Raw genomic sequence first — 12,366 nt, forward strand, 5'->3', positions numbered from 1 at the left:
AGAGAGAGACAGCGAGAGAGGGAACACAAGCAGGGGGAGTGGGAGAGGGAGAAGCAGGCCTCCTGCTGAGCAGGGACCCCCCCGATGTGGGGCTCGATCCCAGGACCCTGGGATCATGACCTGAGCCGAAGGCAGATGCTTAATGACTGAGCCATCCAGGCGCCCCTCCCCTTTTCTGTTTTAAACAATTTTCTGAGAAAAAGGGAGTATTTTTTTTTAATGATTTTTTTAGTTTTAAGTAATCTCTACACCCAACATGGGGCTCAAACTCAAAACCCTGAGATCAAGAGTTGCTTGCTCCACTGACTGAGTCAGCCCAGTGCCCCCCAAAAAGGAGTATTCTTAAGATTCATAGTAGAAATCAAACTAAAATAATTTATTTGAATATTTGAAATAAGATTGCCACACATTAAATTTGCTAATGATTTTAACTGTACACATTTTTTAGAGTGTATTTGTAAATATATTTACTATGATATGCAATAATATATGTTGTGTAAATTGGAAATGTGTAAGAGAATTTACTTCTTTGGCTTTTAAATCAATTTCAAATAGACACAGCTTTTTGTGTGTAATGGAAAAATTGGTTTGTCTGATACGAAGAAGTTAATAACAGTTTGTATATTAATTTAGAGATTCAGTGAAATAAGACTTAGAACTGAGAATGATATGTAGTAAACCAGTGATTCAGTGATCAAGCCCCACATTGGGCTCCCTGCTCAGCGGGAGGCCTGCTTCTCCCTCTCCCACTCCCCCTACTGATTAGGTATCAGTACTTGATCTGGTTTGAGTTCATGTGAGATGTTGGAATGTATTTCTTAGCATTAAAATACCCTATTTTAGTATCTTTGATTTATAGTCATATAGGACTTTGAAGCTCATTTCCTAGCAACATCACAGAATCAGGGGTCTAAATAGTCTATTTTATTTATAAGAAGAACATAATACAGTGTTTATTGATTGATAACTTTTAAAAGTAAAAAACAAAATGCAAGCACACATGGAATTTTGACTCAAATTGGTTGAGCCTTCAAAAAGTACTTACTCATTTGTGAAAGTTGTCTTTTTACACGTCTTTTTTACAGTCAGACAAATGTTTAATAATGCAACACCATATTACAGTATAATGGCACTGAAGGGCGAGAATATTTTACAGCTGTGAAGTTTTTCTTTTTTCTTTTTCCAAGGCACAATGCTTGAAGGGAGAGTTGTCTGAAGGCAGGATGATCAGAAGCAGGGACTGACCGGCTGTTCACTCATTTTAGTCATGTTAAATCATCTGATATGCCCGTAAGAGAGAAATGTCAATTGATTAATGAGCCAGACTATTGATTTTATGTTTTCAGACTGCTAGAGGAGATTACGCTTCTAGATACAAGCGTTTCCATAAGCCTTCCTTTTGACCAAGTGCATAATGAAAGTAAGCACAGAGTCCACGGAGGTTAGAGTTCCATGCTGGGATTCAGGACTTCCATTTGGTATTAACAACAGTATGTGCTGTTGTGTGCTGGGGTTGTGTGTGTTGGGCTTAGAGTCAGCTGACCTGAGTTCCAGCTGTGGCACTTCTCCCTCTAACAGTGGATCAAATGATGAGGCTTATTTTAAAGAATCAAGAGGAGATTAAATATAGAACATCAAAATAATTGAAATACTATGCTGCCATTCTCATTGCATGTCAAAGATGATCATAACACATTGTATGCAAAAATCCGTTTACAAAGCAGTAATGACAGTCTAATTTTTTTTTTCTTGTAAAATATACCCCCCACCAAAATAACAAGCACCATGGGTGTGTGTGTGTGTGTGTGTGTGTGTAGTCTGAAAATCATAATTTTTTTTGTCTAGGAAATACAGAATAACTTAAATATTATATATTCAGATAGCTGAAGATAGCTTGCTGAGCTGTAAAGCTGAAACTCTTGTGTTTGGTGATTCCTGTGGGTTTCATTTATTTTTATTCTCTATCCTTTGTGTTTATTGGTAGTATTGAATATTTATTTTCAGAACTATAGTATCTTTTTCCATGGGAAGAAATGGATGGCCACAGGTGGTTTTCATTTTTTTTTGCATGAGGCATGTGCACTGACAGCCTTTGAAACTTAAATGCTTTGTAATATGCAGGTGCTTTTATTGTTTATAGAAATTCCTAATCCTTGTTTGAAATTTATTAAATGGTGTTCCATCTGTAAGCCTCCCTAAATTCCATAGGTTAATTAGCCTTTGTAAGGTTGCCTTTTATCTAACTTTAGTATAAACTCTTCCATCTGGGAACCTTCTCTTTCCTGTGCTTGTTCAGTGTTCTGTGTACTTCAGCACTCTGGTGTTAAGTATTAATTATGGACATTGACGTTCTCAGGAACCATGAAGAACACTAAGAAGAACAGTAGACTGAACAAAGTGGCATTGTCCAGAGAATAGTTTGATGTGGCGAATGATCCATCCATCATGGCTTTGCCACTCCTGGTGTGTGGCATTACTGAAGAGTGGGATAGTTACTCCATAGGGAAATTTTACACATGACGGTTCTATAAGTTAGCAATCTTTTTTTTTTTTTTTAAAGATTTTATTCCTTTATTTGACAGAGAGAGACACAGCGAGAGAGGGAACACAAGCAGGGGCAGTGGGAGAGGGAGAAGCAGGCTCCCCACGGAGCGGGGAGCCCGATGTGGGACTTGATCCCAGGACCCTGGGACCATGACCTGAGCCGAAGGCAGACGCTTAACGACTGAGCCACCCAGGCGCCCTATAAGTTAGCAATCTTAAGACGTTTCAGTTAAAGGGAAAAAAAGAGAAAAACACCCTCTTTTGACATCTCATGTGGCTTTTTTTCCTGGTAGGTTCTGATTGAAAGTTTGTTGACAGTATTTACTGCAGAGAGATTGGCTTTGGCTCTTTTGAGGAAATGTAGTATGGGGTTAGAATTGTGTTGTTATTTTTAAAGAAATGAATATTTTTAAAGATTTTATTTATTTTTTTGAGAGAGAGAATGAGATAGAGAGAGCATGAGAGGGGGGAGGGTCAGAGGGAGAAGCAGACTCCCTGCTGAGCAGGGAGCCCGATGCGGGGCTTGATCCCGAGACTCCAGGATCATGACCTGAGCCGAAGGCAGTCGCTTAACCAACTGAGCCACCCAGGCGCCCCTAAAAAATCAATATTAAATGATTTAATTCTATTTACTAGTCTCAGTAAGAATTATTGAATACCACAGAGTGGAATGTTTATTTTTTAAAAACATAAAAGGTCAGTAATTCAGTCATCTGTGTACTTAAATTAATCAACTTAATATTATTTGGTGCTTTTTATGGACTTAATTTTGCTACCTCACCCTCTGCCTCAAATAAATTAGACTAATGCTATAACAGATAGGTTCCATGACTTGTTTAGGAAAATGACAAAAATAATTTTGCTCAGTTAAGTTTTGATTATGGTAGATAATTGAGGGTAGGAAACCAAAATGTAGTTATTACATGGTTTTGGCTTCCAAGGTATAACATTTAGGTTGAGAGAGAGAGTTAATAGTCATGAAACAGTTGAGACCATTAAGTGTTCAGGTGTATTTTCCAAATTATAAGAGAATAAGACATTGAGGGAAGATGGTTTAGCATAATCAGAATGTAGAAGGTCCTTAGAATTAAGTTAGTGGAGGAGAACGCGTTCGAAATTGGAGTAAACACTGTGACTAAAGGAATGACTTTAGGCACATGTGGAGATATTAGAGTAGCCTTAAATGGTAAGAATCTGGCTGTGGATTGAATAGTTGTCGGGTTAGGGCAGAAGGTGTGGTTGTTTAGAGGGATGGTCACATTATGGGAAGGCTTTGAAAGCAAAGGTGGCCAGCGAGGATGCATGAATAGCTTGTTTTTGCAATAGAGTAGCAAGATAAACAATTTCTCCCAGGTGAGTTATCTTATAAATGGTAGGTAGGAAGAGATTGGAGACCAGTGAAAATATTTAGGAGATTATTGTAGTAGTCTGGGGATGAGTTAATGAGTGCCTACCTTGGGAGGGTGACGGCAGGAATAGATGGGAATAACTGAGACACACTGTCACTGGAAGAAACTTGGTCATTAGCATATCCTCAGTGCACATTGAGTGAGTGAACCAGAGGTTGAGAGAGGGGAATAAATATGGAGAATGAAGGAAGAAATAAGTTAATAGTGACTTCTTCCTAGATATCTTGAGAGTTACTTACCACTGATAGAAGATGGGTAGGATAAACAAATCTAGGTAGAGGGAGATGATGAGTTCAGTTTGTACATATGGAATTTGAAGTGGTGGTAACTTTGCAAGTAGAAATGGCCTTATAAGTAGCTGGATACGTGGTTCTGGAAAATAGTCAATTCAGGGCCTGAGACATAGAGTGAGGTGTATGGATATGTACATATATGGATATGTAAGGGCACTTTCTGAGAGAGTTTTTTTTTTTTTTCCTGAGGGAGTTTCTAAAGGGAAGATTGGAAGATCAGTAAAGAAGCCTTAGAAAACACCAGAAGAAATCATTCAACATTTAGGTTTTAGAGGGCCATTTTTTTAAAAAAATATTTTTAATTGTTATGTTAATCACCATACATTACATCATTGGTTTTTGATGTAGTGTTCCATGATTCATTGTTTATGCATAACACCCAGGGCTCCATGCAGAATGTGTAGAGGGCCATTTTTAATAATTTGATTTCAGCTTGCTTAATTTGAGTAATATATATATATATTTTTTAAGATTTTATTTATTTGACAGAGAGAGACACAGCGAGAGAGGGAACACAAGCAGGGGGAGTGGGAGAGGGAGAAGCAGGCTTCCCACTGAGGAAGGAGCCCGATGCGGGGCTCGATCCCAGGACCCCGGGACCATGACCTGAGCCGAAGGCAGACACTTAACGACTGAGCTACCCAGGCACCCCTGAGTAATATTTTTTAAAACCTGTTTTAAAGCAACCAGTAACCTGTGTTTTGAACAGTTTAGTTTAAAAATGATGGTAAAAATCAGTATATTCTGATCTGATTCTAAAATCAGAATATTTCTGATTTGTTATAACTTTTCCTAGATTGCCGTGCTAAGGAGACAGCAACGTATGATAAAAAATCGAGAGTCTGCTTGTCAGTCCCGCAAGAAGAAGAAAGAATATATGCTTGGCTTAGAGGCCAGGTTAAAGGCTGCGCTTTCGGAGAATGAGAAGCTAAAGAAAGAGAATGGATCACTGAAGCGACAGCTGGATGAAGTCGTGTCAGAGGTGAGTGCTAGTGATACACCCCAGTGAGATGGGTTCAAGTATTCTTTTTTCCTGGGAAACCAATTGGAAATTGTGTAAAACAATAGTACTAGAAAAAAAGAGGGCATAGGGCGCCTGGGTAGCTCAGTCGGTTAGGCGTCTGCCTTCGGCTCAGGTCATGGTCCCAGAGTCCTGGGATGGAGTCCCACATCGGGCTCCCTGCTCAGCGGGGAGTCTGCTACTCCCTCTGACCCTCCCCCCTCTCATGCTCTCTCTCTCTCTCATGCTCTCTCTCTCTCAAATAAATAAATAAAAATCTTAAAAAAAAAAAAGGAAGAAAAAAAGAGGGCACAATAAACCCTAAAGCATTTGCAGTCAGAGTAAAGCATTGGAAAGAGGAGCTTGTGAGTTGTACCTCCCAGTCTTCATTCAAAAGCTGTGTGTTTCCTTGGTAGCTTGCTCGCTCTCTTTTCTGACTAAATGAATCCCCTTGAGGACCCTAAACAGTCTCACCAGGTCTTTCCTTTTAAAAAAGAAAATACAGGGGCATTTGGGTGGCTCAGTTGGTTGAGCATCTGACTCGATTTCGGCTCAGGTTATGATCTCAGGGTCCTGGGATCGAGCCTGAGTCAGGCTCCATGCTCAGTGGGAAGTCCACTTGAGATTGTCTCCCTCTGCCCCTCCCCTCATGCTCTCTCACTCTCTGTCTCAAAAAAAAGGAAACACAAAATAAAAAATTTTAAAGACTTTTCTCTGTCCACCTGACCACTATTATGTTTTTTGCATTTTGTTGCTATTCTGGTCCCGATAAGGTCAATGTTCTCCTTAATTCTGTTCATGAAACCTGCTGTCTCAGGATTTCCCACTGCACCGTCCTGAACCAAAGGGATGCCTGTGCCTAATGCATGGGCTTCTTCCACTGTTCTGTCTTGCCCTGAGCACATGGGACTGTTCCATCATGTTAAGAGATTGAAGAGACAGGGAAATAAACTACAGATGTATTTTAAAATTCTTTGACGACCCATAAAAATGTTAAATTGTTGAATTCTTTCCTTTTGGGTGCAGAAGAAACTGCAAGGGAGTGGCCCTTGTGTTTCTCTTCTCCCGCGCCTTTCCTTTTCTCTCTCTGCTACAGCAGGGAACCTAGAAGGCTCTGCTCTAGTCTTGTGAAAAGTACTGTTTCCTCACCTTTGAGTTTCGTTTTTTTTTAACTATTAAATTGGTGAAGAGGGGTGCGCTTATCTTAGATGCTGCTTTTTGTGAGATTGATACGTAGTTTAACTGTATTTAACATGGTTATTTCTTTTAGAACCAGAGGCTTAAAGTTCCTAATCCGAAGCGAAGAGCTATCTGTGTGATGGTGGTCCTGGCATTTATAGTACTCAGCTATGGACCCATGAGGTAAGCAGAGAGCCGTCTGTTCAGGTACTAATGCTAAAACTCTCAGTTCTCATTCTTTTCAGCTCTAGTTGTAAGCTAGAGAAAAACAGATTTGTTTTGTTCTTTTCAGACGTAATAATTACATAAGAAGAGGGGAAAAAGAAAGATTGGTTCCTCTTCCTTGTTCTTCATCTAGGTCTGGCAGAAAAATCATGATGTTTAATGAAGAAAGCCTTCAGTTACCAAACAGATCAGTGGTGGGCCTTGAAATCAAACTGCCCAAGTTCAAATGGTAGCTCCTCCACTTGGTAACTTTGTGGTCTTAGGCAAGTTACTTAACCTCTGTGCTTCAGTTCCTTACCTTTAAAATGGTTAAACCTTTATAATAATACGTTACCTACCTGCCTCAGTACTGTGATGCTTGAGCAGCTTCAGTGATTATAAGACACTTGGGTGGCTTCCTCCCTAGCCGGAAAGGAAGCAGCTAGAGCGGTAATTAGCGGTTTCTGACTTAGTAGGTTTGGAATGGGAATCAAGAATCTAAATATTTTATAGTGTTCTAGTTGATTTTGGTACAGGTTTCTAGCTAATCATGACTTGAGAAACACCGCTTTTAGGTTAGAGTCGTAGAATACTAGAGTCATAGGTTAGAGTCATAGAATACTAGAATTCAGAGGGACCCTAGAGACCCTCTTTTTCAGACTCCCACTCACTGTGGCACATTTGATAAATGAATGAAATCAGCATCCTAGGTGCTGGGGAGTCAAAGAGTAATTAGACTGGGGCCATACCTTCAAAGATCTCCTGGTCTAGCTGAGAAGACAGACAAGTTAAAGGATGATTTGAGTATAATGTGATGTATATAATAATAGCAATATGAACAAATTACTAAAAAAATATAAATGAGAGTAAGAATTCCTTGAGAAGGTTCATGTCATATTGAAAGATGTTCAGAACATGTTTTGATGAATGAGAGTGGTAAGGGAAATCCCCATAGAGGAAGCTGAATCTTGAAGTGTGATAGCAGTTTGTCAGTTGGAGAGTATGGAAAGAGATGCCAAGTAGAGGGACCACAGTAGTTAAAAGGCACAATTAGGAAATGGCTTGACGTTTTCAGGAAAAAGTGAAAAATTCATGTATATCTTGTACATGTGGGAATGTGTATGAGGGAGATGGGGCTACAGGTATACGGTGGGGGCCAGATACTGAAGAGCCTAGTCTGCTACTGTACACCATGAGGCAGAGGGTAGCATAATCAGTTTTGGTGTTAGGAAGGTGACTGAGGGGGGTAGCGAGAATGGACCGACTGAGCAGATGCTATTGGCAGAGACAGCACCGGGAGGCTGTTGGTGTATTTGAGGTGATATGTGCGAGTCTGGATTTGGACTGTGGTGATGAAAAGGACAGGCTATCTCAGGGTGCACCTCTGACGTATAGACTCTGGGGTTTGGTGACTGATACAGATTGGGACATGAAGAAGAAAAGAGAGAAGCTAAAGATAATTCCAAATTTCTATCTTGAGGGACAGAATAGTGATGCTCTTATTTAAGGCAGGACATAGGAAGATGAATCATTTTATGATGGAGGATAATGGTTTTTATTAGTATGGGAAGTTTGTGATACTGACTAGATAATTGGGAATTACCGTGATATATAGACAGACAGATGGTAGTGGAGTAGGTGAGATTATCCAAGGAGAACAAGTAGGGGAAGAAGAGTAATGAGAATCTGGGGAAACCAGCATGACAAACTCAGGAAAAGAAACTCAGAGTGAGTAGTGTTAGGGACAGAACCAGAAGAATGTGGTTTTCTGAAGCCAAGAGTGAAAGAGTTTCAAAAAGAGGCTTGTGGGGGCAGAAACCTGAGGTGAGAACATTGAATTTGGCAACTAGCAGCTTGATGGTAATCTTGGAGCTGCTCTGTGTTCCAGGCTTTGTGGTTGACACTCTTATCAGTGTTCATTTTGCAAGGTGATGTCCAGAGCCAACACATTTCCTTAGATACTGTCTTCTGACCTGTGTAGACTAGTGAAATCCTCACTTCCCAACAGCTCATTTTTTCATGCAGCCTAAGATTGTGGTAGCTATTTTGAAGAGATGTATTATTAACTAAAATCCCCATATCTTTTTCACATGTTTGATGGTCAAGCTAGGTCATTCCTATTTTATTTCTACATAGTTTCTTTTTTTTTTTTTTTTTAAGATTTTATTTATTTGAGACAGAGAGAATGAGAGACAGAGAGCATGAGAGGGAGGAGGGTCAGAGGGAGAAGCAGACTCCCTGCCGAGCAGGGAGCCCTATGCGGGACTCGATCCCGGGACTCCAGGATCATGACCTGAGCCGAAGGCAGTCGCTTAAAGTAAAATGTAGATCTTGTATTCAACTTTCATTATCATTTGGTATTAGCACAACTGTCTAGAGCATTTGCTATCCCATCATGGAGCCTCAGACACCCATATACTTTTTACTAAAATGATTCAGTGGAGAGAGGTCATATTTCTGAGTTGACCTATTTTTGAAAGTTTATACTGTATTAGACATGTTACACAGAATATGTAGAAGAGATACCTGGAGCAAGCATTTAAATTATTAAAAAGAATTTTTTTATTACTTGTTGGTATTTTACCCATATTCTTCGTATTAAAATTATTTTTTCATTTAACTCTGATAATGGCAGTCTCAGAGGCTTTATGCAGTAGTGTTCGGTGGACAGTAAAGAAGATGGGGTTGTGCTGTAGGAAGTGAGGATGGGGTTAGGGATACACATTGTTGTGGAAGCCCTCATACGTAAATAGAGATTTGGGGGAAAAAAAGACAATTTTTAAAGGAATTAATGATGTTTACAGCTACTGAGGGTAGAGGGGGTGTGTGGGGATGGATCTCATTTCTATGAGCTGATGTGTTGATTCATTTTGGAAGGAGACTTTGGTCCTATTTTATCACAAAAGTTTTGTGTCCAAAAAATTAGATGAATAGTACAAACAGCAGAATGAAGAATGGGAGAAAGCTTAAATATTTGAAAGTCCTGAGCAACAGCCAGAGGAGATCTGTGTCTGTCTCTTTGTGAAGGCTTGAGGAACAGAAAGTGAAGAAGTAGTGGGAAGATTTAGGAAGTGTGCAGATTTTTAAAAACATGTTAAAAGGCTTAGATTGAAGAAAAGCAACAAAGAGCTGGAAGGAGTGAAGAAATATCAAAGTATCTTAACAGGTTGGAATATCTCCAGACACCAAGAAGGAAACAGAAAAGAAACTGGCTATGGAGCTCATAAAAACCAGGAACTATTTCTTCTCAACAAAATTTGGCATGAATGGTGAAATATCAAAGCTGAGAGAGCAACAGTGGTCTGAAAGACTGAAACCTGCCCCTGAACCAAATGTTGGCAGTGGAGATGTGCCATCACGTATGTTCTTCAGAAACATTCTTGATTGACCCCATCCTTCGCAGCCTCTTCACTGCAAGACTGAAGATCTTCTTAGGGCTGGGAATCTGCCAGAGGAGCAGAAACTCCCCAGTTGAACCTTATTAATACCACCTGGAATGTATTTATTGAATAACTTCCACACCCATGGCTGTGTATATCTATAAACCTTAAGCAAGCATTATTGTGTTTTAATTGGTATAGAAAAAAACAGATTGTGAGTTCTAACTGAACTTTTCTCAAGTACCACAAAACTAAGTCTGGCCAGACAAGCAGACATTTTAATGAGAGATTTCCAAAGCATTTTAAATTTAGGAAACTCAACTCTTTCAGAACAGATCACATTACCATAATAAAGTTGTTAGTGTTGTTTCAGATGTTCAGTGTAGAATTGAACTTCTGTGCCATATTGGTATGGGTCCAAGTGAAAAACTGTCTAACACACAAGTTTGCTGCCTATAGGTATGCCTTAAGAAACATTTCCTGAAGGCACTTGTGATGAAATATAAATACATCTTACCTCTAAGGTAAGAGAGTTTTGTGCAGCAACACTGACTAGTTTGAAGAGTTTTAGGTTACTGAATAGTCATCACACAGAAAAAGAAAATAAATCAAACAGACTTAAAAGGGTTAATTTTTCTGACCTTATTGATGGTATGTGGATGGTAAAGACAGCATCTAGCTTTTTCTGGCACAAGATTCAAAGAGCTGGCCCACTCTGGGTGGTCTATAAAAATAGTAACTCTGGGCAGCAGGGAATGGCTAAACTGGACAAATGTGATTTGGTAGGAAACCCTCTTCTTACTGTTCAGTATTAGGGTTGATTCTATGATTATTAGTCCTATTTTATAATTAAAGAACTGGAAATTTAACCAAGGTCTCTTTTAAAAATTATTGAAAACTCTACCTTCTCTACTATACGTATCATAAAGTGGGTTTTTTCCTACCATTGTCCAAGAAACCTTAAGGACTTCTGTTTTTGGCAATATGGTGGGCTAGAGGTATGGAGAACCTCTTTGCAGTTCTATACACCAAAAAATGCTGGATTAAAAAACACATCAAAACTTTTTTTTTTCCTTAATTTTTTTTTTTTTTTAGATTTTATTTATCAGAGAGACAGAGGCAGGCGGAGGGAGAAGCAGGCCCCTTGCTGAGCAAGGAGCCTGATGTGGGACTTGATCCCAGGACTCTGGGATCATGACCTGAGCCGAAGGCAGACGCTTAACTGACTGAGCCACCCAGGCATCCCACATCAAAACTCTTTTATGTAATGGCTGAACTGAAGACAGTAAGGACTTCTTAGAGGCCAGAAATATAAATATAACATGAATCCATTATAAGCTAGCTTTGGAAGTGATGCTGTTTCCTGATCCGTTAGCCTAGAGTCTGGTGACAAGAAATCTCTGGGGTCCTGAACAAGGTAGGAAGTCACAAATGAGCCCCATCCCCCCTTCCCAAACCCAAATAAAGCTGGAACTTCCAAAGAATGACATTTTCAGTTGCTAAAAAGAGGGGGAAAAAGTAGGTTGTCAAACTACATAGGGAGAGTATTGATAAGTACCAGTCTTGGTATTGGCTTTGAGTAGGATGGAAATAAAGAAAAAGTCTCCCTGAGAACTCATCATCACAAGCCTTAACTCATGTAGGTTTGAGCCTGAATTTATACTACTGTTGTGACTCCTCAAAAAACCCAACCAAAAATTTAGTTTAAGTGGCCCTCTGTTGGTACTGCTAGGCTCCTGGCAGAAACAAATGCAAACTCTTCTCAGAGGAAAGTGCTAAAAACATCCATCCTGAAAAACTGCTGCAGATCAGTTCCAACTGAACATGAGCAAACATCACCTCCCTCAAAATCATTAATCACACTAAGAAACAAGCCACCATGAACAAGAGTTGGGAGGAAATAACAAACTACAGAATCATACTCTGAAGACTACAGATATTTGAATCAACAGATACCAAGGTGTAAAATAAACATGTGAAATAGAAGAGGGCATTAAAGAATGACAAAGGAACAAAAGACTATCAGAAATGAACCAGACATTTTGAAAAAAATCTAGAAATGTGATAAGTTAAAATTAGAAAAACAATGCTCAGGTTAAAACAACAAAATAGGTGTATGTGAAGAAAGAAATCGTGAATGGGAAAATGGGGCTGAAGAAATACAGAGTGTAACAGAGAGACAAGATGGAAAACAGATTTAAGAGAGGAGGTCACAGTACCATCGCCGAGTAATCAAAGTAGTATTCGTCAGGAAACATTCTGATATCTTGTACCTCCTGATGAGAAGCACTGAAAAGGATACGATATCACTTATGTGATATTCTAGCCAAAAATGAATAACCTAACTTTTATAATGA

General features: G+C 39.4%; 1 protein-coding gene across 5 annotated transcripts in view; it reads left to right on the forward strand.

Annotated features, from left to right (window-relative positions):
• The window catches only part of ATF6 (activating transcription factor 6), a 212,680-nt gene that overhangs the window by 46,503 nt on the left and 153,811 nt on the right, over positions 1-12,366 (forward strand). For 4 of the 5 annotated variants that reach the window (XM_064593814.1, XM_064593815.1, XM_045876783.3 and 1 more), the window contains exons 8-9: positions 5,043-5,228; positions 6,517-6,608. In XM_064593814.1, coding sequence (XP_064449884.1) covers positions 5,043-5,228; positions 6,517-6,608 — 278 coding nt within the window. The remainder of the gene's footprint in view (positions 1-5,042; positions 5,229-6,516; positions 6,609-12,366) is intronic. The other variant, XM_064593816.1, reaches the window with a different exon arrangement.

This window comes from Mirounga angustirostris, unplaced genomic scaffold, assembly GCF_029215605.1.
Source record: "Mirounga angustirostris isolate CCGP_5_RB_7025 unplaced genomic scaffold, mMirAng1.0.hap1 SCAF_6, whole genome shotgun sequence".
Classification (NCBI taxonomy): Eukaryota; Metazoa; Chordata; class Mammalia; order Carnivora; family Phocidae; genus Mirounga; species Mirounga angustirostris.